General features: G+C 55.2%; 2 protein-coding genes across 14 annotated transcripts; one reads left to right on the top strand and one right to left on the bottom strand.

The window, feature by feature from the left end:
• Positions 1 to 17,785: 17,785 nt before the first annotated feature.
• On the bottom strand, positions 17,786 to 22,406 carry RFNG (RFNG O-fucosylpeptide 3-beta-N-acetylglucosaminyltransferase). The gene is made up of 9 exons (XM_057714741.1): positions 21,765 to 22,406; positions 21,057 to 21,105; positions 20,394 to 20,496; positions 20,106 to 20,259; positions 19,717 to 19,805; positions 19,463 to 19,628; positions 18,839 to 18,924; positions 18,643 to 18,765; positions 17,786 to 17,975 (listed from the first exon to the last, which is right to left on the bottom strand). Exons 1-8 carry the CDS (start codon positions 22,032 to 22,034, stop codon positions 18,684 to 18,686), a joined length of 999 nt encoding a protein of 332 aa, XP_057570724.1. The 5' UTR covers positions 22,035 to 22,406; the 3' UTR covers positions 17,786 to 17,975; positions 18,643 to 18,683.
• Positions 22,133 to 27,321, top strand: GPS1 (G protein pathway suppressor 1). 13 transcript variants are annotated; one of them, XM_057714730.1, is made up of 15 exons: positions 22,142 to 22,206; positions 22,383 to 22,586; positions 23,108 to 23,200; positions 23,803 to 23,861; positions 24,305 to 24,469; positions 24,592 to 24,727; positions 24,818 to 24,895; positions 25,074 to 25,134; positions 25,568 to 25,653; positions 25,870 to 25,964; positions 26,077 to 26,182; positions 26,263 to 26,343; positions 26,421 to 26,558; positions 26,642 to 26,776; positions 26,860 to 27,321. In XM_057714730.1, exons 1-15 carry the CDS (start codon positions 22,174 to 22,176, stop codon positions 26,932 to 26,934), a joined length of 1,545 nt encoding a protein of 514 aa, XP_057570713.1. In that variant the 5' UTR covers positions 22,142 to 22,173; the 3' UTR covers positions 26,935 to 27,321. The 13 variants fall into 13 exon arrangements, with proteins under 13 accessions (XP_057570717.1, XP_057570716.1, XP_057570713.1 ...); XM_057714729.1 differs by having other exon boundaries at positions 24,236 to 24,469; XM_057714727.1 differs by having other exon boundaries at positions 23,680 to 23,861; positions 25,077 to 25,134.
• Positions 27,322 to 27,387: the final 66 nt, after the last annotated feature.

Raw genomic sequence — 27,387 nt, 5'->3', positions numbered from 1 at the left:
CTGCACCTTTGGATCCCCTGCTTTACTGTGTGTTTGGATGTTTTGGCATTTTCAGTTTGTTCAGTTCTGGCCATCTTGGGGTTGTCAACTGTAAATTGGCACTTGCCACGGGCACTTGCCATCTACCTCTACTGCAAGGATTAAATCACACTGCTGCTGCAGCTGCTGACCTTCCACATCCCCTGAAGGGAATTCAGGGTGGAGACCAGGAATGAGGCGCTCTGGGCTTTGGAAAATAGGAGGGACAGGTCTTCAAATAGTTAGATCTTTTCAGGAGCTGATTGTATGAGCCCAACCCTTGGATCTCCTCATATCTAGAAAAGCACTAAATCCCTACTCCTGGTGACTAGCAGAAACCCCCTAGAAAATATGTGTTTGGTTACATTACTCCTCCTCACGTATAATACTAATCAACCCCCACCCGACCCCCATCTCTTTGGAACAGTTTCTCAGAGCTCTCTGGGATGCTGTCTCCCGGGCTTCAGTCCTCATTTTGCCCCCACATAAACTCAACTCGAAACTCCCACATTGTGCATTTTTTTTAAGTCGACAGGGTCCAGGTTTGCCAACCAAGCAGGCACCCCAGCAGAGCCCCCGCACTGCTTGCAATCACCCGAGGACCCAAGAACGCTGCTGACTGAGCCCACATCTCCCTTCACCTTTGTGCAACTTCCTGTTCCTTCCACCCTGGTCCCACACCTTGAGGATCCATTCTCCTCATTTCTGTGGATATACATCAGCACAGCTGTCCAGTTCTTCCTATGTGCCTCATAGACCTTCACAAGTCACACTTCCTATGTCACCCTCTGGGGCCCCCTGCGACTTGCGTCTGGTTGAGGGTCTGGAGCAGGACAGGTGGTGGGCTGTGTGCTCGGAAGGACCAGCTGTTCCCTGCAAGACAGTGACCTCAGGGGGCACAGTTTCCGGTTTCTCAGGCGAAGAGCCACTGAGCTGCAGGGTAGGCTGCTGGAAGGGCTGTTTCCACCAGGAAAGTGGACACAGCAACTCTTAGTGGTTCCAAGCATCCCTCGTGGGTCCCCATCTCACTGTTCCAGGTCCCATTCATTGCCTATTGATGCCGCAGCTTTAAAACAGGGTCCTTGCAGGGTCAGGAATTCAACTTGTGCTGTAATTCAGCATGAGATTTTGAGTTTGGTTTTGGAAATGTCTCCCTGCAACTACTGAGGATCAGCGTTTCTTCCAGGGCCACCCCAGACACTTTTAGTCTCTTATGCAGTCCTTGGGCTGGGAGGGTTCCCTCCCCATGTCTCCAGTGCGCTTAGAAGCAACCAGCCAGTCCTATTATATTTGAGATGAGCCGCAACAGGTACATGGCAAGGCGGGCATGGGGGATGGGAAACATTGTGGAGAATGCAACCTACCACTCCAGCAAACAGGGACAAGCCAAGCCTGGGCCCCAGCCTTTCTCCGGCGAGGCTCCCTGAGCCCAGGAGCTGGAGGCGGTGTGGGGACAGCTGGGGGAGGGAAAGAGCTGTGTGAAAAGAAGCAGATGCCAACAGGCAGACCCATGAGCGGACTCAGAGAAGGGCAGAGGGACAGGAGGCCTGAGGACCTCACACAGCCTCACACACAGCACACTCAACGCACACACCACACACCACACAGATGTTCATCCCCACACCTGCATTGCTGGCTGTTTTTCTACCCTTGGGATTCTGGGCCCTTTATCCTCCAGAATCATTCCTCCAGGGGCTGCCCTCTGCCCTGGGGCCAGAGGCCATGGCCCTGTGGCCAGGGGGCGGAGTTGCAAAATGCTCCCCGCTCCACACACACACACAGCTGCGGGCCCACCCGCTCCTGCCATGGGCTCATCAGAGTCTCCAAAAGGAACGTCCTTTGCTCCTCGTTGAACCAACATGAGTAGCCGCCATAAGCCCTGCGTCTGTGATGCACTAGTCCGTGTGGCACAACCCCAGCCCTCTCGCGTCAGGGGTGTTTGAAGAATTAACTTTACCCAGAGAGGTCTGGCCCTGGCCTTGTCTCCTGGGGTGGGCTCTCTGCTTCCCACATTGTGCTGCCGAACGGGAGCATCTCGATTGCCTGGAGGCTTGGCCATCCGATGGTCCAAAGTGTGATTTGCTGGGGGCTTTTGGACATTCGTATCAATTCTCACCCCTGGGACGGGCCGGGTCTAAAGGACAGCCAGCCACACGGGCAGAAGGTGATGAGGCCCAAGTAAAAACTAAAGGTCCTAGAGAGCTTCCTTGGGTGGCAATACTCTGTGTGTCGTCACACGCCAGGGCTCTGCGGGGAGAGGACAGCCAGAGGCTCCGTGTTTGGACCTCCCAGATTCCAGCCTCTGTGTCTCTTCCTTTGGCTGATTTTCTGTATCTTTTGCAGTAATAAAAGTGTCATCAGAAGTATAGCACATTTCAGCGGGGGTTGGGGTGGGGCTGAGGTCAGGGCTGGCCGGCGTCCAGGACAAGCAGCCTCAGAGGGGAATGGGTGGGGAAAGGCCCGGCTCCAGGCAGAGCTCGAGAACAATCACAGGGGCCTCAGGGATGGCCCCTTAGCGCCCAACAGAGCAGAGGCAGGGGTGCACTGCGGGGCTGCCTGGGAAGGAATTCCCACAGGCCAGGCCCCACCCTGCTGCCCAGGCTGGACAAGGCTTGATGCCATCTAGAAACGGCCATGTCTGGGAGTTGGACTGTACTCTCTGGACCTGGAAACCAAGCCTGTCTCCCAAATAAGGGCACCAAGGTCATGGGCAAATGGGCCTCTCCCATGCCCCATCCAGCGCTGCCCCTTCTTGCTGTTCAGGCTGAGCCTGTCACTCCTCTCTGAGCTGCAGTGTCTCTGCTGTGGCACCTGAGCCTCACAGCTGTGGTTCTGGCACTGCTCACCGCTCAGCCCAGAGCCCAGCTCCATACTGTTCCTTGTCCTCCACTGCTTGCCTGGGGCCCACCGGGCCCACTGGTTTTACTGCATGGAGAACCTTTGATCTGCCTGTGTCCCCGTGTCCCTCTCCCAAAGGCCAGGTCACCTCCACTCACTGTCCAGCTCCTGGCCTGCTTAGCCCTGCAAGCCTCCTTGCTGGACCCCCATCACCTTCTGGTTTCTAGGCCCAGCTGAAGGGTCAGCTTCCTCAAGATTCACCCCTCTGGGCTCCTGCACTCCTGGTACAGCTCTCACCCTTCCATCTGCTCTGTCACCTGCACTCACCTGAACCCCGGGAGGGAAGGGGTGCTTTCTCTATCACGGTTTCCCTGGCTCTTAGGAGAGAGTGTGTTTTCAACATGCATCTACAGAGTGAATGAATGAATGACACATTCTAAAACAAGGGGGAGGGACTTCCATGGCTGTGCAGTGGTTAAGAATCTGCCTGCCAATGCAGGGGACACGGGTTCGATCCCTGGTCCAGGAAGATCCCACATGCCTTGGAGCAACTAAGCCCGTGTGCCGCAGCTACTGAAGCCCGCGCCCCTAGAGCCCATGCTCTGCAACAAGGGAAGCCACTGCACTGAGAAGCCCATGCACTGCAACAAAGAGTAGCCCCCACTCGCGCCCCCACTAGAGAAAGCCTGCGCACAGCAACGAAGACCCAACACAGCCAAAATAAATAAAGTTAAAAAAAAGAAAAAAAGAACTCAGCCTCTGCAATCTCTGAAGTGCCCAGGGAACATTTAAAAAAATAAATAAATAAAAAGAAAGAAAGGGGGATAGTTAACATGTAGCCACACAGAACACAGGTTGTGGCTGCACACGGAGCTTGCGGTTGAGTGGGCCGGGAGGGACAGAGGCGGGGCACCGGTTCCCGTAACAGCCATCAAGTCTTCCAGCCCCAGGCCCCCCGCCTGGCCCACATCCAAGATGGTTAGAAATGGCTTTATTATTATCAACAGGATTGTTATCAAGAGAGCACTGTTGACAGTGAGGCCTCTTAGACAGAGGGCGTGAATCCTCAGGTGGAGATGAAGAGGACCTGAACCCCGCAGCCCAGCATCAGGCAGCGCAGGGGGACGTCCTTGGATGAAGCAAGAGGCAGGTGCAGCTGCAGGAAGCAGAAGGGAGGGAGAGTAAACCTGTGCAGCTCAGGGGCTGCAGGTCCCCATTCCTGTCACCATTTGGGTGTGTACACACGGGCACGCGCAAATGTGAGCGCACACATGGGGACACCCAGGGAGATGCATGGGCACACAGAGGTGTGGGCACAGGTGAGCACGCACACCAGCACACATACGTCTGGCCGGCACGATGGAGAGGATGCCGGACGCCAGCAGCTTCATTCTTGATGCTGGGCTGAGCCACTTGCCGGGCTGGGCTGTGTCTTTGTCACTGTGCTTGGGGTCCTCCTGCCAGACAGTCATGCTGGGAGGGGACAGAACCCTGGCACTCCCTGGAGCTGGTCGCACCGGCCGGATCTCGGGGGAGGATGGCTAACGGTACGTGGGCTGTGGTCTGGGCCCCTGGGCTGGCTGCTACTCCCTGGTCTCAGGGTGGCTCCTGGGGGTCCTGCTGGGCCAGATGCACACCAGGTGCTGAGAGCTGGGCCCAGTCGGGCTTTGAAGGTCACCATGGGTGGTGGCCAGGGGAATACCCACCCCCCTGGAGAGAAACAAAGGGCCACCTCAATGGCATATTTTGTTTTCTTCTGGGCAATGAGGAGATTGAAAGGACCTAAGGCCTTCTGGCCCCCACTTTCTTGGATGCTATGCTATCCTTCTGGCTCTCAGGACAGTCCTTGCCTGGCCAGCAGCTGGCGAGGGCCAAAGTGCCGAGCTGACTGTGCAGGGAGCAGAGCACTCCAGGTCAGATCCCAGCCCCAGGCCTATATGCTCTCCGAAGGGAGTGGGATTCAGGGCTCAGGCTGCCCCAGGAGCCCATTTGGGGGACCCTTGCCTCCAGGAGTGTCTGTGGGCTCAATGCCAGGCCTTTCCTGCTGCAAGCACCCCCTCCGTGGGATGGCATTCAAGCCCATGGCCACCACAGAAAAGGGCTTCCTGCAGGCCTCCTTTGAGGACCTTAGGCCAGCACCTACTGCCACCTCCAAGGTAGAATGTTGCCACCAGACCACTGCCTTTCTGGTCCTTCCCAGGTCGGCCTGTTGGCTCTTTCCTTCACCAGCAGGGGTGAGTCCCTCCTGTGCTGTCGGGGGCTGAGAGTCTCAGAAGGGACAGGGACGTGCAGGGACGGGCCCCCACACCGTAGTACGAGGTGGAGGGGCCATGCCTGGCATGGGGCGAGGTGGCAGGATGGGGGAGGACCACTCACTGCTGAGTCTCGGTCTCTCTCAGAATGTCCCCACCCCTGCATCTGCCATCCCCTGACAGCTCCGACCCCACTCTGGGGGCTCTGCCCTCCGGGAAGCTGACGTGTTCCTAGCTCAGTACAAGGGTTTTGGAGAAAGGAGAGGGAGGCTTGAGTGCCAGGTTTATTGGGCAGGAGTCCTGCTCCCCAGAGGCTCCTGGGTTCCTGGAATACACAGAAGCTTCTCTGGTGTGAAAAGACCTGAGGGTCCTGCCCCCAGTATAATGGGATTATAGCCTGAGTGATAGGGCACTGGGAGAGGCCCTGCTCTCCTTTCCCAAGAGACTAAGCTCTTCTGGGCAGGGAAGTGCTCTTTGGAGAGAAGAGCCCCAAAAGTAAAGTGATACTGCTGGGAAAAGCCACCCCGGCCATTCCCAGGCTTAGGCCTGAGTGGCCCCCGCCCCATACTCTTCTGGAGTCAGCATCTCACGGGGGAGTGGACCCCAGCCTGGAGGCACAGGGTCCCAAGTACTGTGAGTCCAGTGCTGAGGACCCTGCAATCGGGCCCAGGGAAACTTTCTGGGGTGATAAGGGGTTTCTCCTACTGCAGGTCAGATCACTCAGTCCTGCATGGTTCTGCCTGCTCCCTCCACAGCTCCGCCTCTCACAGCCACGTGGAGAGGATGAGCCCTTCCTGCAGGTGATGGTATCTCTGGAGAGTGGCCCAACTCAGACGCATTTCTGCCTTCCTAGTCCCCGCCAGAGTGCCTCCTCATGGAGCTGGCTTCTCAGGAACTGCTGTAACTTGCCCCCTGGGAGCAGAGGAACAAGTCAAAAACACACTGAGGTGTACCACACACTGTCTTCTCCATAAACTAAAAATATGTGCACAGACATTTACTTCCAGTGGTGATGCTGTAACTGGTACCCGGACTAGCCCTCTTGCTGTAAATAACCTTGAATCTTGACAAAAGAGGCCCAGTAATTGTTTTCAGGAAATGTTTAACAAGCAGCACAAGATTTCCATCTCTGGAGGGTGGGACCCCTGAGATGGGACCCACAGACACTCCGCCTTGGATGACATCTCCTCCAAGGGGCAGGGAGCGAGAGTCCAAGCAGAATGCCTGGTCCTGCCAAGCAGAGGAGGCAGATAAGGACTTGAGGAGCTGAAGGAGCTGAAATCTTCAGGGTACAGCAGCGGAGAGGAGGTTGTGCCCAGAGGTCTATGTGTTGGTTCCTTTTGAGTCAATGGCTGAGGACTGGGCTGTGTGTACGCAGGGTGAGATGGCCCAAGAGAGGCTAAGTGCAGAACAGAGCTACTAGGAGTGAAGCAATGCTGGAGGCGCAAGAGCTGTGGCCCCACCAGAGTGGACACAGCTCATTAATATCCAATCCACTCCCCAGGCATTCAGCTGAGGCCTGCAAAATCTGATCCTTATGAGTCAGGACCAATTGAGGTAGACTTATTCTAGTCCTAGTCCCTGAGATCTTGATAAAATGCACAGAGGAGACAAGAGTTTGGAGGCCAAATGCCACTAAGATAGAGGCCCTTGGGAAATGCCATAGGTTTTCCATGGATGACCTTAGTGAAGCACAGACCCAAGCCCGAACAAGTGCAAAGTGATTAGACAGTAATTAAACTGCCTGCCAGACCACACTTCAACATCTCAGTGGAAAATAACAAAATCCAGACTCTCTGTGGCATGTCATCCACAATGTCCCATATATAGTGAAAATTATCCAGACATGAAGAGAAACAGGAAAATGTTACTCAATGTCAAGGGAAAAAAAAAGCAACCAATTAAAAAATTGTCTGGCTTTACCAAGCAAGACTTTAAAGTAGCTATTATAAATATATTCAAAGAATGAAAGGGAAAGTGGCCTCAGGGCTAGGTGAAGCCTGAGGATAGCTCAGGTGGGAGGGAAGATGTGCACTGAGGTCAAGTCTTAGCCACCAGCCAGGGAATAGACACAGGGTGTGTCGCAGGGCAGCCCAAGTGCCCAGCACACATCAAAAACATTAGATGGAGGTTACAACTCTGGATGAGATTTGGAACCCACCCCACATGGAGAACAGAGTCACTCTGACTCAACACTTTCTAGCCTGTCAAGCTTCCAAAGGATCTTTGCCCAGGTTGAGTGTTGAAAGTGAAGGTGCTTCTCCTCCCGCTCTTAAAAGACATCATGAAACCCCGGTGGGGCTCCCAGGCACTGAAACCAAGTGGGGCCTGGGCACGGAGGCCTCCTTTTGTCCACCATTTCTTACAGGCAAGACTCCAGCCTCCATGACCTTCCCTGAGTTCCAAAGAGCAGATCTGAACAGCTGCTAATCAAGGCAGGAGCAGTCAAGAAGCCACCTGAGGCAAGATTAAAGGGACCAGAGAAGCTCATCAAGATTAAGAGATGATCACCTGAGACAGATTAAGGGTGTGCAAGCCCTGCTCACACTCTAATCTTGTCAGCAACCTGACTTGTGAACCACTGTTGTAAAACCCTTCACCAGATCCTCTGGGATTGAGACACATAGTTTTTCGAGGCAGAAGCCTGGTGTGTCCGCTTTTGCCTGGCAAAGCAATAAAGCTCTCCTCTTCTACTTCATCCAAAACTCTGTCTCTGGGATTTGATTTGGCACCAGTGTACAGAGAGGCCGAGCTTTCCGCAACAGTAAGAATAATGACTTTCCCTTATACATGTGTGCAATACCCAGGAGCTGTAATAAGGAAGAGCCATGTAGTCTGAGAAGTTAATTGCTAAAGGGATGTTGCCTATTCGCTTAAATTACACATAATGGCCCATCTCTGGGAACCCTGGTGAAACTGTGCACATCAGATTGGGACTTGAACCCATGAAACCAAGACTCAAACCCGGCCAAAACCCAAGATCTTCCAACTGAAATCACCTGGTCTCAGGACTTAATGAAGCTCAGGTTCTTTTTTTTTCTTTTGCCATAAATTTATTTATTTTATTGGCTGTGTTGGGTCTTCATCGCTGCACACGGGCTTTCTCTAGTTGCGGAAAGCGGGGGCTACTCTTCATTGTGGTGCATGGGCTCCTCATTTTGGTGGCCTCTCTTGTTGCAGAGCATGGGCTCAAGGTGCATGGGCTTCAGTAGTTGTGGCACATGGGCTCAATAGTTGTGGCTCACGGGCTCTAGAGCACAGGCTCAATAGTTGTGGCACACAGGCTTAGTTGTTCCGTGACATGTGCTGTCTTCCTGGGGCAGGGATCGAACCCACGTCCCCTGCATTGGCAGGTGGATTCTTAACCACTGCGTCACCTAGGAAGTCCCAAAGCTCAGGTTCTTGATGTCTCATCACAGAAAGAATTCAGTGAGAGACAAAGTGATAGGTAAGAAGTTTATTTAGAAATTTATTTAGAGAGAAACACACTCCACAGACAGAGTGTGGGCCATCTCAGAAGGTGAGACGGGCACCAGGGTCTGGGGATTGTCAGTTTTTGTCAGGGTGGGTAATTTCATAGGCTACTGAGTGGGCAGAGTATTCCAGAATTGGGCCATGCTCACCTTTGGATCCTCACGGTCTGCCTTGGAACTGTCATGGTGCCTGGAAGTTGACTTGTCTGCCATCTTGGAACCATTTGGTTCTAATCAATTTATGTTATGTCCTCAGGCTATGTCTTTCAAAGGTTGTGCCCTGCCCTCTTCTCTCCTGTTTCATTGGCTCCCAGGTAAAGAGCTGAGGCTAAAATACCTTTGTTTAGCTCACATGAAATATCCCCACCAGGCCCACCTGTGAATGGTGTAGGAAGGAAGAAATTAACACATCCTCTCCAGAGTCTAGTCGGAACCAGAAATTTCCCCACTCCCCTTTTAGTATAAGAAGCCTGAATTCTAACGTGGGGAAGATGGTTCTTTGGGATGCTAGTCCACCATCTTGGTCTGCTGGCTTTCTGAATAAAGTTGCTGTTCCTTGCCCCAACATCTCGTCTCTCAATTTAGTGGCCTGTTGTGCAGGGAGCAGTTCGAGCTTAGACTCCGTAACAGAGAAACCCCCTCAAGCTGGGGGGGGCCTTCCTTCCATATCTCCTCTATTATATTCCTCCTGTGTGGTCAGGCCACTCAAGATGGCTGTCCTCTTGCTCTCTGTACATCCCCTGCCCAATCAGTGCCTGCTTCACCTACACCCTATGCACATGACTAACCTTCCAACATACTTGCCCCAGGCCCAAGTTAGTGATTGTTCTTATCAAAGGGGCAGTGAGGGGCGTGCCCCTCTACTGGTTTCCCTGGGAACTGAGCCCACCTGACAGCAATTCCCCTATAACTGGTCATTTCCCCTTCTCCCCCAGGAGCCGAGACTGATGCCATGTCCTGTCTGCTGTCCCCACTGATGCCTCTGCTACTGGCTCCACGCACTTCCTTCGGTCTTGAAGCTGGGCAAGCACAGGCTGTGTAGGCTTGTGGGGTGCAGCCCAACACCTCTTTTATTTCATTTTTCTTCCCCTTACTACGCCTTCCAAAAACGATTTGTATTTATGGACCTTGCTTCACATTCCATATGAGTTAGGGGTGCTTCTAGCTGCAAAAAGGTGATTAACACTGGCAGGAACGTTTCTCATAATAACAAGTGCATGATGAGACTGTGGCACCAGCATCATCAGAGACCCAAGATCTTTCCCTCCATCCACTCGGTGGAATGGAGCAGGACCCCGTGGGGCCCTCCTGGGTACAAATCCCTTCCCTGTCCCCTGTTTCTTGTCTATAGGAAATAGGCTTCATTCAGTCTGCTTGGCCTTCCCTGAGTTCTAAAGGGCAGATTCAAATAGTTGCTAATCAGAGAAGGGAAGGAACACAGAAAGAAAAGAGGAGCAGTCACGAAACAATAGTGCAGCCATAGGACAGGGTCCTGGTTCCTCCTCAAGGAATATACATAACAATATCTTTGAGCTCTTCTGTGGGAACTAAGGGCTGCAGGTAGAGGATAGTAGCTTCTGGAGGATTCTTGCTACCTTACCACCAACCAATCAGAAGAAAGTCACACCCTGCAGCTTTCACCCCAAATTTTACCTATTAAAAACTTCTCCCAGAAAACCATTGGGGAGTGAACAATCATGGACAGAAAGACACTGGAACTCACCAGAAAAGACACCCCACATCCAGAGACAAAGGAGAAGCTGCAATGAGACAGTAGGAGGGGTGCAATTGCGTTAAAATCAAATCCCGTATATGCTGGGTGGGTGACTCACAAACTGGAGAACAGTTACACCGCAGAAGTCTACCCAGTAAAGTGAGGGTTCTGAGCCCCACGTCAGGCTTCCCATTAAAGTGAGGGTTCTGAGCCCCACGTCAGGCTTCTCAACCTGGGAGTCCAGCAACGTGAGGATGCATCCCCAGAGAATCAGACTTTAAAAGCCAGTGGGATTTGATTGCAGGACCTCCACAGGACTGGGGAAAACAGAGACTCCACTGTTGGAGGGCACACAAAAAAGTGTGCTCACCAGGACTCAGTGAGAAGGAGCAGTGACCCCATAGGAGACTGAACCAGACCTACCTGCTGGTGTTGGAGAGTTGCCTGCAGAGGTGGGGGGCAGCTGTGGCTCACTGAGAAGATGGGGGCACTGGCAGCAGGGGTTCTGGGAAGTGCTCATTGGCATGAGCCCTCCCAAAGTCCACCATTAACCCCACTAAAGAGCCTGTGGGCTCCACTGCTAGGTCGCCTCAGGCCAAACACAGCCCCACCCATTAGCAGACAAGCATATTAAAGTTTTACTGAGCTCTGCCCACCAAATCAGATTAAAGTCTTACTGAGCTCCACCCACCCAGCCCTACCCACCATCAGTTCCTCCCATCAGGAAGCATGCTCAAGCCTCCAAGATAGCTTCCTCCACAAGAGGGCAGAAAGCAGTATCAGCAGTATTTTGTCTTGTGGAATTGAAAACCACAGCCACAGAAAGAGAGAGAAAATGAAAAAGCAGAGGACTTTGTACCAGATGAAGGGACAGAATAAAGCCCCAGAAAAACAACTAAATGAAGAGGAGATAGGCACCCTTTCAGAAAAAGAATTCAGATCATCAGGTAAAGATGATCCAGGACTTTGAAAAAAGACTAGATGCAAAGATCGAAAAGTTTACGAAAGACCTAGAAGAATTAAAGAGCAAACAAACACAGACATGCAACACAATAACTGAAATGAAAAATACACTAGAAGGAACCAATAGCAGATTAACTGAGGCAGAAGGGTGAATAAGTGACCTGGAAGACAGAATGGCGATAATCACTGATGTGGAAAAGAATAAGGAAAAAAGAATGAAAAGAACTGAAGACAGCCTAAGAGACCTCTGGGACAATGTTACACACACCAACATTCGCATTATAGGGGTCCCAGAAGGAGAAGAGAGAAAGGACCAGAGGAAGTATTGGAAGAGATTATAATTGAAAACTTCCCTAACATGGGAAAGGAAATAGCTACCCAAGTCCAGAAAGCACAGAGAGAGAGTCTCAGGCAGGATAAACCCAAGGAGAAACACACCAAGACATATAGTAGTCAAATTGACAAAAATTAAAGACAGAGAAAAGTTATTAAAAGCAACAAGGGAAAAACGACAAATAACATACAAGGGAACTCCCATAAGGGTAACAGCTGATTTCTCAGCAGAAACTCTGCAAGCCAGAAGGGAGTGGCATGATATATTTCAAGTGATGGAAGGGAAGAATCTACAACCAAGAATACTCTACCCAGCAAGGATCTCATTCAGATTCAACAGAGAAATCAAAAGCTTTACAGACAAGCAGCAGCTAAGAGAATTCAGCACCACCAAACCAGCCCTACAACAAATGCTAAAGGAATGTCTCTAAGCAGGAAACATAAGAGAAGGATCTACAAAAACAACAAAACAATTAAGAAAATGGTAATAGGAACATACATATCGATAATTACCTTGAATGTAAATGAACTAAATGCACCAACCAAAGGACACCGACTGGCTGAATGGATACAAAAACAAGACCCATATATATGCTGTCTACAAGAGACCCACTTCAGACCTAGGCACACATACAGACTGAAAGTGAGGGGATGGAAAAAGATATTCTATGCAAATGGAAATCAAAAGAAAGCTGGAGAAGCACTACTCATATCAGATAAAATAGACTTTAAAATAAAAAATGTTACAAGAGACAAGAAAGGACATTTCATAAAGATCAAGGGATCTATCCAAGAAGAGGAGATAACAATTATAAATATATATGCACCCAATATAGGAGCACCTCAATACATAAGGCAAATGCTAACTATGAAAGAGGAAATGCAAGGCAGAAATAGAGACACAGATGTAGAGAACAAACATATGGACACCAAGTGGGGAAAGTGGGGAGCGTTGCGGGGGAATGAATTGGGAAATTGGGATACCAAATTGTACACTCTAAATATATGCTGTTTGCTGTCTAACTGTATCTCAATAAAAGTTCTTAAAAAAAAAAAAGAAAAGAAAAAGAAAAAGAAAACCATTGGGGAGTTCAGGATTTTTGAGCATGAGCCACCCATTCTCCTTGCTTGGCCCTGCAATAAACATTTCTCTGCTCCAAACTCTGTCAATTCAGTACGTTTGGGCTCACTGTGCATTGGGCACACAAACTTGCATTCAGTAACGTGATGCCACAGCGCTCAGCAAACTCACAGCCCTCTTTACCTGTTCAAGGTTCCCTGGCTATTATGATGGCCATGTGACTTCTTCAAGCCAGTGAAATGCAGCAAATTAATATCTCTTTGTTGCAGGAAAACTGGTTCCGCGAGAAACCAAGCAGTGCACTCAGAGAGTTGGAAAACTCAGGTTTATTACGTCAACGGACCCAGACGAGCTAACGCTCTGAAATTCTGGGCCCTGTTACAAACTTGACTTTCCTTTTTATAGATCATACTAGACTATACAATTGGCATCTAGTGATTGGACTGAACAATTTCCATACTCTTCAGATTGGCTACAGTGGCTACAGATTGTGGCAAGTTAATTACAAAGAGTAATAGTTTCTTTCAATCAAAGCAAATTGGGTACAAAACATTTAAGCAGAACAAGCACACAAAAAAATCATCAGACCATTTTGGTCATTTTCCCAGTTCCCAGTGTTGACTGATTACAATTCCCTCTGTAAGAATTGTTTCTACACACTCTATACATTCATTAATGATTAACTAAACCTGCTCAGCAAGGTTTAGACTACAGATTTCAAAATGCCTCTCATCACCTTCTGGGCTCAGGTGGTGGGTATCTGGTAGGCCTTCATCCCACTCTCTCCTCCATTTCACCTTGGATGATCCAAGGGTAACTTATACTACAAGATGCTGGCCTCCAAAGATAGAAGCAGCCTGAGTTCCTGACTCATCACTTAGAAGAGAGTCACTCATGCAGGTCACAGTGTGATGTGGACAAATATATTTCTAGGGCTTAGTAGTTTGTGCAGCATAGCCTAGCCCATCCTGACTGTTACCATGTAGAGCTAAATTGGACTCCATGTTAGGTCTGTTTCTTTGACTTTAACCTTTGCTTTTTGTTGCTTTTGTTATTGTAATCATACATGATGGTCTGCCTCTGGGAACACTGCCCCTCTGCCTGAATGTTGAACTAAAGTGCCTCTGTTCAGCTCACAGGCAGACAATCTGCCCAGCCCACCTGTGTGAATGGCTGAAATTAACACATCCCCTCACTGAGGCCGGTTATTACCAGTGATCTTTTATAAGACTGATGGCCCTTTAACTTTACTTCCCCACAGACCCTCCCTCTCTGGTTCTATAAGACAAACTGTCATCCAGACCCCAATAAGATGGTTTTTTAGGAGACATTAGCCTGCCGTCTTCTCAGTTTGCTGGCTTTCTGAATAAAGTCGTATTCTTTGCCTCAACACCTCACCTCCGATTCATTGGCCTGTTGTGTGGCGAGCAGAACGAGCTTGGACTTGGTAACGTGACTAATACGTTCTCCAGGTTGGCTTCTTTTTTTTTAGAGAATAAAATATTAATTAGTAAAGTAATTCTGGCACCATTTGTTGAAAAGACTTCCCCCTTGAATTGCTCTGATGACTCTACTGGGAACTCTATGATAGTATAAGCGTGTATCTTTGGGCTCTTCTGTGTGTCCCATGGATCCGTCCGTTGGTCCCAGGGTCAGTGCCACAGTCTCCATACTGTAGCTTTGTGAAACGAAAGTTATATTTTTATGGCAAGGGCAGAGATATTTAAACAAAAGATCTTCTCTGCCCTTTGGCCTCCCTTCTCCCCGCACTGTGCATCATATATCTGTATTATACATCAGTCAAACCTCCCCCAATCAGCAGGAGTACTTGCTCAACTGTAAAGAGCAACATTCTCCCAGCATCTACAAGATAACTCCTTAGGAGATAGCATTTCTTCCTGAGCTTGTATGGGGTCATGTGACCCACCAGGATGCCGCTTAGATCTGGATCATGTAAACTATCAACAATATATCATTTGATGTACAGCTCTCTGTCTCTCAAAAAACATATAACTGTGCCTTGACTTCTAACAGGCAGAACAGTTCTCAGGGTTTTCTGAGATATTCTTCCTGGATTATAATCCTCACATTTGGCTCAAATAAAAATTTTCATTTCTTTCTTAGATTGACAGATTAATTTTTCATCAACCCTTCACAGTAGGTCTTGAAATCAGGCTAAGTCTTTCAACTCTGTTCTTTTTCAAGGTTGCTTTTTGTATTCCATGTGTTTAGCATCTCCATGTAAAGTTTAGATTCAGGGTCAGGTTTTTTTGGTAATGTGTTTGAGATACCAAGCAGGGCGCTGTGGGGCTCCTGGGCACAACGCCTTTCTGTGTCTCCCATTTCTTTGATTATAGGAAAACAGCCTTCATTCAGCCTCCATCACCCTCCCTGAGTTCCAGTGGGCAGATTCAAGCCGTTGTTAATCAGAGAAGGGAGGGGATGGGAGAGACCTGGGAGAAACAGGCAAGAGCAGTCCTGGGGCAGGTCCTGTTTCCCCAGCAGCAATACACACAACGATATCTTTGAGCTGTTTTGCAGAGGTTCAAACCCCCTCCAGATGCAAGAAGTTAATGATGAACGATGGTGCGCTGCCCGCAGGCATGCAGACCCCCGACCAGCTGGACCTGAAGGTGGATGATGCTGACTCCTACTTGCCTCCCCACCCACCCATCAGAAGAAGGCAGGACTGTTCCTGCCTTGGTCCTTATCGAGTACCCCTGACCACGAGCCCTGACTATAAGACCTCTCCCTATCCCCCAGGGAGGGGGGGCACAGTTGTCGAGGCGCTCGCCTACCGTGTTCCCCCTTTGCCTGGCAAAATTATAAAGCTATTCCTTTCTACTCCTCCGAAGCTCTGTCTCTGTATTTCTATTCAGCATCAGTGAGCAAAGGCTGGGTTTTTCTTGGCAACATTTGTCTGCTTTTAGTAGCAGAGTAATGCTGGCCTCATAAAATGAGTTGGGAAATGTCCTCATCTATTTTCTGGAAGACTGTGTGTAGGATTGATGTTATTACTTCCCTAAATGTTTGATAGAATTCACCAGTGAAACCATCTGATTCTGGGGATTTCTTTATGGGAATGCGTTTGTTAAATTCAAATTATGTAATAAATATTGGGCTATTTCCATTTTTAATTTCATCTTGGCTCACTTTTTAAATAACATCTTTATTGAGACATCACTCACATATCAAAAAGTGTACAGCTTTGAAGTGTATAATTCTCTAGTGTTTATTATTATTATTATTACATTCACAGAATTGTGTAACCATCACCATAATCTAATTCCAGGATGAAGTTAATTCACATTGTTTCTTGCTTTACTCTGCACTGCCCCCTACTGTCTCCATCCTCTCAGTATCTCTGGGGTGAGCCTCACCTGGGGATGGGCATATCTGATGACCCACATTTTTCATCATTGTTTGCACATCTGAGAATGACCGGTAAAGTACTGATTTTGGGGGTTACAAGTAATTTTTATCGTGTGGGTGAATCTGGAAACACAGAATCTGCAAATTAGGTTTGTTTGTTTGTTTGTTTTGGCCGCGTGGCTGCTCTTCATTGAGGCACTCTGGCTTCTCATTTCAGTGGCTTCTCTTGTTGTGGAGCATGGGCTTTAGACTCACAGGCTTCAGTTGTTGTGGCTCATGGGCTGTAGCGCACAGGCTCAGTAGTTGTGGCATACAGGCTTTGTTGCTCCTCAGCATGTGGCATCTTCCCGGACCAGGGATCGATCCCGTGTCCCCTGCATTGGCAGGCAGATTCTTAACCACTGTACCACCAGGGAAGTCCCAATAATAAGTCCAAATTGACTGTTTTCCTCACCCCAAAGAAAGCCCATCCCCATCAGCAGTTATGCCCTATACACAACTTTCCCCAGCCCTGGGCAGCTAGTTCATTTTGCAGGTCACCGTTCATCTGTGCTCACTCAGTGCCTGGCATGCAGTGATACGGCATGGACTGATGCTTAGTAAATAGTTGTCCACAAAAATGTTAGCTGGAGGACCAAGTATACACAATTTAATTTTGAACTTTAACAAAATTTTAACTTTTCTGATTGTACATACTATACGTCTATCATATGACATTTTGATATTTGTAGAATACCAAAAAGGAGAAAGAGAAAAAAACATTTTTACCAATTTTTGCATTTTTCAGGGACAATCACACATACACATTTTGGTGTGTTTCCTTCCAGGCTTTTTTCTCTCTCAACAATACCATTCTGGTAGCCCACACGGCCTCTGGGTGCCAGTCTCCCATCCCTTTGGAGGTTGCTGGGAGGCTGGGGGAGACTGTTTATCTGGACCTGGTGAGGGAGCGCCTGTGCCTCTGAGGTGGTCCAGGCTGGAGATCCAGGCCTGAGGGGGCTCCAGCTGGGGGGAGAAGCATTTTGGTCCAACCGATGCTGTCCTGAGTCTGCTCTGTGGATGTCTCCATGGGCTGGGGTCTGGGGGGCTCAGTGCGTGTCTAGGTCTTCAGGGCTGTTACACATTCCACACCTGGGAGTGTGAGGGGAGGTGGCTGCTCAGCACGGACAGTTCCTGGTTCCTTGCCATACAGCCCCCTCCAAGGCACCTTGGCCCGACCACCAGCCCATGCTGATTCCAACCTGCTTACTGGGTGCTGCCGGCCTGCCCTACACACACACACATCTGCCCACACGTACACAGCCACGCACACGTTTACACAGCAATTCACACGTACATGCATGCACACGCGCACCCATGCACACACACTCGTGTACACATCTGTGCGTGTAAGCATACACACACACATCCTAGTTCCACACTGTGCTGAAAAAGCAAGCAGGACACTCAGGCAGTCTGCCTCCTGGGGCGAGGTCTGTCCTGTTTTCATCATTCCCTGAAGGAACCCTGCGGCCCCCTGCCACCCGCCCTATACTCTTCAGCTGACACTGAAGAGCCCAGTGGGCAGTTTAAGGCTCGGCTAGGCTGGCAGGGCTATAAGGAACGCAGATCTGCCTGGGATGTGGCTGTTCTCGGGGCGGAGCTTTCACAGGGAGGAGCTGGATGTTGTGTGGCCCTGGCCCTGTCCAGAGCTCAGCTGCCACATGTCACTGGTTAATTAAGACAACAGACTAACAAAGAGTAACAGTCAAGCCTTTATTCACTTGTCACAACAGCAGAGTGAGAGACCAGAAGGCAGGTGCTGGCTCCCCTTGTTCTGTTTCCTCCTCCCACGGAAAGGCACTGTCAAGGCCAAGGTGGGTCAGCTGGTGGGATGGGGATGTCTCACTGCGGATGGAGCCCCAGACAAAAGGCTCTTGCTGTTTCATGGACTTGGGACCCAGGGGAGGAAGAAGGGAGGAAAAAGTACTGAGCAATGAGTCAGAGTGGAGAAAAGTGTCTTCGAGGTCCCTCAGAATGGACCCCTTGGCCGAGGGACCCCAAGAAGGTGGCCTTTGAATGGAAACGCCCTGGCTAGGAGTAAGCTGCACCCAAGAGCACAGCTGGCCAGAAGGCCTGCGTCACTGAATGTGGCTCCCCTTGGAGACAGAGAGGCCCTGGCTGGGGTCTGAGCCTGGTGTAGGGAGGGTGGCTTCCCGAGGGAACGGCAAGTAAAGCATCTGCAGTCACCTCTACTAGACTGCAGCAACTCACGCATGATCCTGACCTGGAGTCCCCTCTCCAACAGGTGAGGGGAACAAGACGGAGCCCTGGGAGCCGTATGCCAGCCCCCTCCCAGGCCCCCAGACCCTAGGGTGAGCCCCTTCCTGTGAGAGCTGGGGCTGGGCCCCTGGGCAGGCACACCGTGCTGTCCCCTCTCCCACACACCAGGTCACCCGGGCCTGCCCGGGACTGTGGGGAGGCCTGCAGGCCAGTCGGAGTGTCTGCTGGGCGCCTGTATCTCCCTGGATGAGGCCATGGCTGTGGCCGCCTGACGTAGCCAACTGAGCCCAGGAGGGGGCAGCACTGTTCTCGTTCCCTTGGGCTGGCGTCGCTTACTTGCACCTGGGGCAGAGCTACAGGCACATTTGGGTCGAGAGTCACCGAGGGGCGAGGTCATCCTGCTCCTGCACAGGACACCAGTCCGTGTCCGGGTAGAGAAGGCAGTGGACGGACTTAAACCTGGGAGGGAAGTGGGGGTTAGGCTGCAGGAGGGGCGGGCTGACCCCAGCACTTCTCCCCACAGCCCGCTCACCGTGTGGGGTCCTGCTGCAGGCTGAAGCCTCCGGCCACATTCACCACGTTATGTGGGTTCTCAGGACCCCCGTAGCTCAGGGTGACCTGGGAGAGAGGAGGAGGGAGAGTCAGTCTCCAGGCTGGGGCCTCCTACCTTGTCCTCCACAGGAAACGCTGCTCGGCCTCCTGATTCCCTGGTGCCCCCAACTTAGTGTCCTTAGGGTAGGCCCAGGAACAGCACTGAAAGGTGATGGGGGCTGAGAGGTGTGGCCTGCACGGAAGACACCTCAGGGAGGCGGCTGGTGCACGTGTAGGGGAGAGAGGTCCCGAACCCCCAGACCTCCCTGGGCCAGGTCTGTGACTCCCATCACCCCCAGACCACTGCCCATGACCCAGCTACCCTGCGCCCAGCCGCCTGGGAAAGTGCAGCAGCTGCTCTTTACAAATGAGCCCCTGGCCCCTCAGCTGGGACCACGGGTCCCAGCAGCCCGGGTCCAGGATCCACGCAACTCTGCCACAGCACTGGGACCCATCCCCTCCCCCAGAGAACCCCTCCCTGAGCCCTCGCTCAGCCAGGAGCCCATGGAGGCAGGGCCCCGAGGCAGGGACACCGGTGGAGGTGGCAGGGGCCCAGCGGGCCTACCTGCTGGAGCAGGGTGTCGGGCGGCAGCCTCTGTAGGTTCTCCAGGTGGGAGTGGAACAGCGAGCTGTGCAGCAGGCGAGCACCCAGCAGCCCCTCCACGATGTAGCCCACTGTGCAGTCGTCCGGCAGCCGCACCCGCTCAGCTGTGCTCATGAAGCTGCCCAGGCTGGGGAATGGAGCGGGGACAGTCAGCTCCTTCCCAGCCCTGGGCACCCCCACCCGAGGCAGCCAGCATCTGCCCGGCCCCCACTCACCTGGCCCACGGGCTCATCTTGAGGGCAAGGCCTCTACTCAGGCAGAACCCGGCCCCGCCGGTAGCAAACCAGAACTTGACTGTGGTCACCTGAAGAGGAGGGAGCCACCAGTCAGGGCTCCTCACCCCAACTCTTCATCTGGACACCCTGAGGGTCGTCCTTAAGTTGCCCCTTAACGGCTCCCTGAACAGGCAGCAGAAGCTTCCCAGGGTACAGGAGGACCAGAGCTTCACAACCCAGTTGCCTGCGGCCCCAGCCCCTCTCGCGGCCCCTCCTCACTTGCCCCAGCTCCTGACACGCCCCATCCAGGTGGATCGGGGGCCTGCCCCAGCCCTTCCTTGCTGGGGTCTCCATGCTCTCTGCTGCCCCTCCCCAGCCCCAGCACTCACGGTTCCACCTCCCTGGACCCTCTCGGCAGCCTCGATGGGGTGGTCTAGGCTGGGCCGGCCCAGGTAGATGTCCCGGCTGGGCGAGAAGGCGGCCAGCAGCTGGAGCAGGCCTCTGGGGTTCACGTAGTTGTCATCGTCCACGTGGCAGAACCACCTGGGAACACGCGGAAGTCTCTGGAGCAAGGTGGGCCTGGGGGGTGGGTCTGGGGGAGCCCCTGGCCCAGGTTGGGGGCCGGGCCTTGCTCAGCCCTGGACTCTCCAGGAGGCACGGGTGTGGCCACCACATACTTGCGTCCGGACTCGATGAACTTGTCGTATTCCACTGACATCTTGCAGCACAGAGCCTGGCGGGTGTGCATGGCCGAGCAGTTGGTGTTGACGACGTGGCTGCCTACCCGTTGGAGAAACAGAAGCATGAGAGCCGGGGTGAGGCCTGCTGCCTGTCTACCCCACTGAAGTTGGGCAAAATGTGGCTGGCTGGTCAGCACAAGGCCTGTCCTACTCAAATCCCTAAAGTCAGACCCAATCACAGCCCTGTCTTGGCCTCACTCAGCTGACTCTGCTGCTGCCCTCCGAGGTCTGGGCAGTTGACAACCACTTGGAATCCCATGAGAGAAAATCCACCAGGAAACAGAACTGAGGAGGGACCATCCTGATCAGGGCAGGCCTGGAAGGGATGGTTCCCTGCTGGCCCTTCTTCAGAGAACATGGCTCTGGCCCTGGGAAGTCAGCCAGTGGCCAAAGGAGGCAGAGCATGGCTGGTAGGGTGGGACCTTGGGTGCTGGGCTCTGTCCTCTACCAGCTGTGTGACCCTGGGCAGGTGCCTTAACCTCGCCCCCCCACCCCCGGGCCGTTGTACACAGCAGGGGGCCGTGTGGCACTGGACGGAGCGATAGCTGAGAAGGAAGCCCTCAGACATTCTAGCAGGGCTGGGCTGTGGAGGGCACTCACCTCCTTGAAGCTGTAGCTCAGGGTCGTCCCCGTCCGTAAAGATGAATGTCTATAGAGAGACGGCCTGTGAGGTGTCAAAAAGCACCCCGCAGGGACTCTGGGCCTGGCAGGGCCTTGGCCCGGTAAGCAAGGGTGAAGCTGGAGATGTGAGCCTGGGTTTGGACGGGGTGGGTTCCAGGAGAAGGGAGGACGCTGTCTCAGTGACAGCCTGCTAATACCTTCAGGATCCCCAGCGCTGCAGGGGTCAGGCTTGCTCTAGCTCGAGGAGTTCCTGGGGTCTCAGCCCAGTGTCAGCTGGGAGAACCCACCCAAGCCTGGAGCCGGAGAAGGGGCAGGAGAGGGTGGGTGCTGGGGGTCCTGGGTCCCTCACACTCAGGCCTGGAGCCTGACTGCCACTCTGGGGACACAGCCGTGGGTAGGGATTCCTGGGTGGGAAACCTCGGTGGGGTCCAGGGCGGGGATGCCAGTTTGGGGATGAGGGAGAGGAGTCCTAAGGCAAGGATGCCGGAGTAGGGATCCCGGGTGGAAGATCCCGGCGGTGGAGGTCCTGGGGTCAGAGTTCGGGGTGGGGCGGCGGTGCCGGAAGCGGGGATACGGGAGGTCCGGGGACCCAAGCTTAGGAATCCGGGGAACGGTGATCCCGGGACGTGGGAGGGTGCCGGGGTCGGCGGGGTCCTGGGGTAGGCGGGGTCCCGGGGCGGGGCCTACCTGTCGTCGGGCCTGGGAGATCCAGGTGCGTAACAGCAGCCCCAGGCGCGGCCCATGGTTCTTCCGGGTGGTCTTGACCGCGATGAAGACGTCGTCGGGCCGCAGGCGGGAGGCGGTGGCGGGGCGGGCAGGGGGCGCGCGCAGGCCGGGGCCGGGGGTCGGGGCCGGCTCGGGCGCGCGGGGGAGAGGCAGCGGCAGCAGCAGCAGCGCGGCCAGGGCCGCAGCCAGGGCGAGGCAAGCCCGGCACAGCGCCCCCCGCGCGCGGCTCATGCGGCCGCGGGACCCGCGGGCACCGCCCGGCCAGGCGCGCCGCGGGCCCTTTAAGAGCCGCCCCGCCTACGCCGCGGCCCGGAAGCAGTGGGCGCACTGCCCCGGAAGTGGACGGCGCGCCGCGGCGGGGTGGGCGAAGATGCCGCTGCCGGTTCAGGTGTTTAACTTGCAGGTAACGAGCCGCGGCCGGCGGTCCCTCCGCGCCCCCGCCGCCGGGCCGGAGCGGGGCCGGCCGTGCGCGCCCCCCCGCGCGGCGTCCTCCCCGCGCCCGGGCTCCGGCCGCAGCGTCCCGCCCGTCGGCCCCGGCAGCCCGGCAGGCCCGGCGCGCTAACGCTCTCTCTCCTTCAGCAGCCAGCCAGCTCTGTGTCAGGGTCGGGGGGTGCAGAGAGTCAGGACAGAATGCGGGGTGGCCCGGCCCCCCGCGCGGCCGCGTCGTCAGTGGCAGATGTGCACTGCGCCCCTCCCAGCGGTAGGTCAGAGCTCTTCCTGCCGGGCACGGCCGGGGACTTCAGCCTGAGCGCCAGCCTGTCGGCCTGTACGCTGCTTTATGAGGTACCTTCCAGGACAGAGGCCGGGACCAGCCCGCCCGCTGGGCCGTGCAGGGCGCCCGGGCGCCCCCCTCCCGCCTCCCGGCCGCGGCCGCGGCCCGGTCCAGCGGCGGGACTCGCCCGGCGCTGCGGCTCCGGCTGCTCGGCCGCGCCCGGGTCGAGGCCGCCCGTGTCTTCCCTGTGGCTCGGAGGAGGCTGCGTCAGGACGGTGGCTGGGTGTGCGTAGGGACACTCGGGGGTCCCTGGGTAGTGGTCCTCTGGCGTTTGGTTCCCGCCCAGAGGTGGGCCGTCACGGTCCGCCGAGGGCTCTGCTCTTGAGCCAGTAGTCTCGTCCGGAGCCCTCTCCCTGATGTGGCGGCACTGGACGTGGCGGGCAGTGGGGTGGGGCTCGGGGGACAGGATCCTGCCCGCCTGCCCTCCCGCCCGGGAGGCGGCGGGCAGAGCTGAGCTGGGGCACAGTGAGGGTCTGTCGCCCTCCCTGGGCACGCCCCGCTCGAGGTGCCAAGGTGTGGGCCCGTGTTGCAGGGGGCCGTGGAGCCCATGCAGATCGACGTGGACCCCCAGGAGGACCCGCAGAACGCGCCTGATGTCAACTATGTGGTGGAGAACCCCACCCTGGTAGGAAGCCTGGCAGGCACTCCTAGGGGCTCAGGGGGCTGGTTGGGGTGTCAGTCCAGCTGGGAGGTCCAGGCTAGGTTCCCCACTCTGACCACATCATTTTCTGACTCAGAAACCCACTTATAACGGGTTGCTAACCAGTTTCAGACCCTGCACCTGCTTCTCTTCCACACAGAGGAGCCCTGTGTGCCAGGCCACCCTGCAGGTCAGGTCTCACTGCGAGGACAGGTCTTTCTTGGGGCCCTGCCTGGGAAGCAGTCTCCTCACGCTCAGCCTGGAGACTGGGTGTGCATGTGGCTGCAGCCATTCACCCTCTGGGCAGAGCTTTACTCCAGAGGCCCCTGCACTGGCCCATCCCAAGCAGCCTTTCCTCAGCCCCTGGACGGGTTTATTTGGTGCCCACTTGCCCCTGCTCCTGACTCACTGGCTGGGACCTGGGGTCGAGGGCCCCAGCTTGCACAGTCCACCCCTGCCTGCAGGATCTGGAGCAGTACGCGGCCAGCTACAGTGGCCTGATGCGCATCGAGCGCCTGCAGTTCATTGCTGACCACTGCCCCCCGTTGCGGGTGGAGGCACTGAAGATGGCCCTGTCCTTCGTGCAGAGAACCTTCAACGTGGACATGTATGAGGAGATCCACCGCAAGCTCTCGGAGGCTACCAGGTGAGGCCGAGGCTCAGCGAGGGGGGGCGGGGGGCGGTGTGTGGCCAGCCTGGGCCGGGGCCTTTCTTGTGCTCCTGTAGCTTCTGGCCCCACAACACGGTCACGTGGCTTCCTTGCTGAAAAGCCAGAAGAGGCAGTAAATGGCCAGCGGGCTGGGTTCTCACTCTCCCTGCTGAGAATGCAGGCTCCCTCCACAGGTGCACGCGTGTGTGCACGCGTGCAATTCCGACAGTGAGCGGAGCCTGTGGAGGCAGCACCGTGCTTCTTGTCTCTCAGCACGGCTGTGTGACTTATTTCTCGCTGGGCTCTCCCGCCAGCCTGTGGGGTCCTGCTGTCACAACTGCCCCTGTGCCAACTGGGCGCTCTCCCGATAGGGGTGAGGGCCGCTGGGAGGCACCTGCCCGCCCTGCACGTGGGCCCCTGATGGCCAGGTCCCCTCTCAGGGAGCTGCAGAATGCGCCTGACGCCATCCCTGAGAGTGGTGTGGAGCCGCCACCCTTGGACACGGCCTGGGTGGAGGCCACGCGGAAGAAAGCCTTGCTGAAGCTAGAGAAACTGGACACAGATCTGAAGAACTACAAGGGCAATTCTATCAAGGAGAGCATCAGGTGTGCCCAGGGGCTGTGGGGGCGGGTTCCATCAAGGGGAGCTTCAGGTGCATCCTTGGGGTGGGGGGTTGGGCAGCCCATCCCATGGCCCGACCAGTGTCCACTTGCGGCCGGACCCACAGGCGCGGCCATGACGACCTGGGTGACCACTACCTGGACTGTGGGGACCTCAGCAACGCCCTCAAGTGTTACTCCCGGGCCCGGGACTACTGCACCAGCGCCAAGCATGTCATTAACATGTGCCTCAATGTCATCAAGGTGGGCCCTGGGGTGGGTGGCCACAGGGCAGCAATACCTGTGGGCCAGGAGGGGGTGCCCCAGGCTGAGTGCATCCCACCTGCCCGCCAGGTCAGCGTCTACTTGCAGAATTGGTCTCACGTGCTGAGCTATGTCAGCAAGGCCGAGTCCACCCCAGAAATTGCTGAGGTAATGATGGCTCTGTGCCCCTCGGACCTTGCCCCTGGAGGACTAACCACTGCTGGCCCTGGTGGGCCTTGTCCTCCTAGAGTCTGTCTCTGTTCTTCTTAGGCTGGGGCTGGGTGCCTGGGGGTTGATGAGTGTATGGAGGGCGTGGAATACTCACGTGTGTGACCTTCTCCTGCAGCAGCGTGGGGAGCGTGACACCCAGACTCAGGCCATCCTCACAAAGCTCAAGTGTGCAGCAGGTGAGGGCCCTGGGGCACAGGGGCAGGAGGGCACCCCAGCTGACTCTGTCCCAGCCGGGGAAATGCACAGGTCCCACGTCTGTGCTGCACCTGACACCTGCCCGGCTCAGGTCCCTCTTGGGGAGGCCACGGAGTGGTACCCGGTGGTTGGGAGTAGAGGTGTTGCTTTCTGATAGCAGCTGTCATGGCTGGTTACCCCCACTCCTGCCCCTGCCCCCACCCTGTCAGCTGAACAGCTCGGGTGCCCTTTGCGGTAGTAACAGCCGCGGTGCGGCCTCCCTGGATGCCTGGCTCCCAGAGTGCTGCTGCTCCCTGGCAGGGTTACTTCTTGCTCGCCAGCATTTCTGTCCCAGGTGCACTCGTTGATGACCCCACAGGGCCCTGGTAGCGTCCTCTGGGCACCGGGCTTCAGCCTTCCCTCTGCCCCTCCCAGGCCTGGCTGAGTTGGCCGCACGCAAGTACAAGCAGGCTGCCAAGTGCTTCCTGCTGGCTTCCTTCGATCACTGCGACTTCCCCGAGGTGAGGGGCGTGAGGGTCTTTGGGGAGGAGACTTCACTGGGGCTTGGGAAACAGGGTGAGGGATCAAGAGTCGGGCTCTCTATTGAGGGGTCACCCCCATGGGGCCCTAGGCATTCTGAGTGGGCGGTGTGTGAGGTAGGATGGAACCAGCCCAGACCTCTGTCCTGACTTCCAGTGACCCCAGGTCTCTGACCCACCTCCCTTCTTGCTCTTCAGCTGCTCTCCCCCAGCAACGTGGCCGTGTACGGCGGCCTGTGTGCCTTGGCCACCTTTGACCGGCAGGAGCTGCAGCGCAACGTCATCTCCAGCAGGTGGGTGGAAGGTGGGGTGCTGGGCCCTGCAGCCCCACTCCTGTGCCCCGGTCACCTTCAGGGCGGGTGGGCGGGCAGGCAGGGCTGGCTCTGAGGAATCTGGCATCTGCAGCTCCTTCAAGTTGTTCTTGGAGCTGGAGCCACAGGTTCGGGACATTATCTTCAAATTCTACGAGTCCAAGTATGCCTCGTGCCTGAAGATGCTAGACGAGATGAAGGTGAGGGGCCTGGCCTGGCTTGGAGGGTGGGCGCGTGCGGAGGCCTGGGGCAGCTGTTCCTGACCTGCTCTTCTTGCCAGGACAACCTGCTCCTAGACATGTACCTGGCTCCCCACGTCAGGACCCTGTACACGCAGATTCGCAACCGGGCCCTCATCCAGGTACACACGGGGGTGGAGGCCGAGGCAGGGCACTGTGGATGCATCCTCGGGTAGCTCACGTCCTCTCTGCTCTGCAGTATTTCAGCCCCTATGTGTCTGCTGACATGCACAAGATGGCGACGGCCTTCAACACCACAGTGGCGGCGCTGGAGGACGAGCTGACGCAGCTCATCCTGGAGGGGCTCATCAATGCCCGCATCGACTCACACAGCAAGGTGGCCGGGCTTAGGGTCGTGGGGTGGGGGGACCGGCTGTGGGAGGGAGGCTCTGGGCCCCACTAAGCCCTGCACCTCCACAGATCCTGTATGCACGGGACGTGGATCAGCGCAGCACCACCTTCGAGAAGTCTCTGCTGATGGGCAAGGAGTTCCAGCGCCGTGCCAAAGCCATGATCCTGCGGGCAGCCGTGCTGCGCAACCAGATCCACGTCAAGGTGCGGGCAGGGGCGGCTCTGGGGCTGGGGGCATGGGATGGGTGCACGCGCCCCTCTGGGCTGAGCGGCTGTCTCCACTGCAGTCCCCTCCCCGGGAAGGGAGCCAGGGGGAGCTGACACCGGCCAACAGCCAGTCTCGGATGAGCACCAACATGTGAGGGCACCCTCGGGCTCCAGGATGGTCTGCACGCCCCGCCCCGCCCCCTGCCCTTGGACTCCTGGGCCTCCCATCTGCTCTAGCAGCACTTCCAGAGGTGTCGTCTGTGGCCCACTTAGAGGGGCTGGCTGCTGGCTGACCCCAGCCCTCGGCCCCCTGCCCGGGCTTCCACGTGTCCAGATCTTGTGCCCCCTTCCCCTTGCTGCACCCTCTGCTGGGGGCCCTGGGGAGGAGGTGGGCTTTCTTGGAAGGAGAGGCCTGCAGGGCTCACCGTCGTGGTGCCCAGGGCCCCCACTTGGCAGCACTGCCTCCCAGCCTCTATGTTGACACGTCGTTTGGGGTTGCAGCGTTGTTGAATCTTAGTCCATTAAAGGGCAGCCTAAGAACAGCCCCTTGTACCTCCTTCCTTTCTCCGTGGGGCCCCCAGCCCAGGTCCCACCTCCTTGGGCTCCCC

This window comes from Hippopotamus amphibius, chromosome 17, assembly GCF_030028045.1.
Source record: "Hippopotamus amphibius kiboko isolate mHipAmp2 chromosome 17, mHipAmp2.hap2, whole genome shotgun sequence".
Classification (NCBI taxonomy): Eukaryota; Metazoa; Chordata; class Mammalia; order Artiodactyla; family Hippopotamidae; genus Hippopotamus; species Hippopotamus amphibius.
The sequence above is the reverse complement of the archived record's forward strand: the minus strand, read 5'-3'. Positions and strand labels throughout refer to the sequence as shown.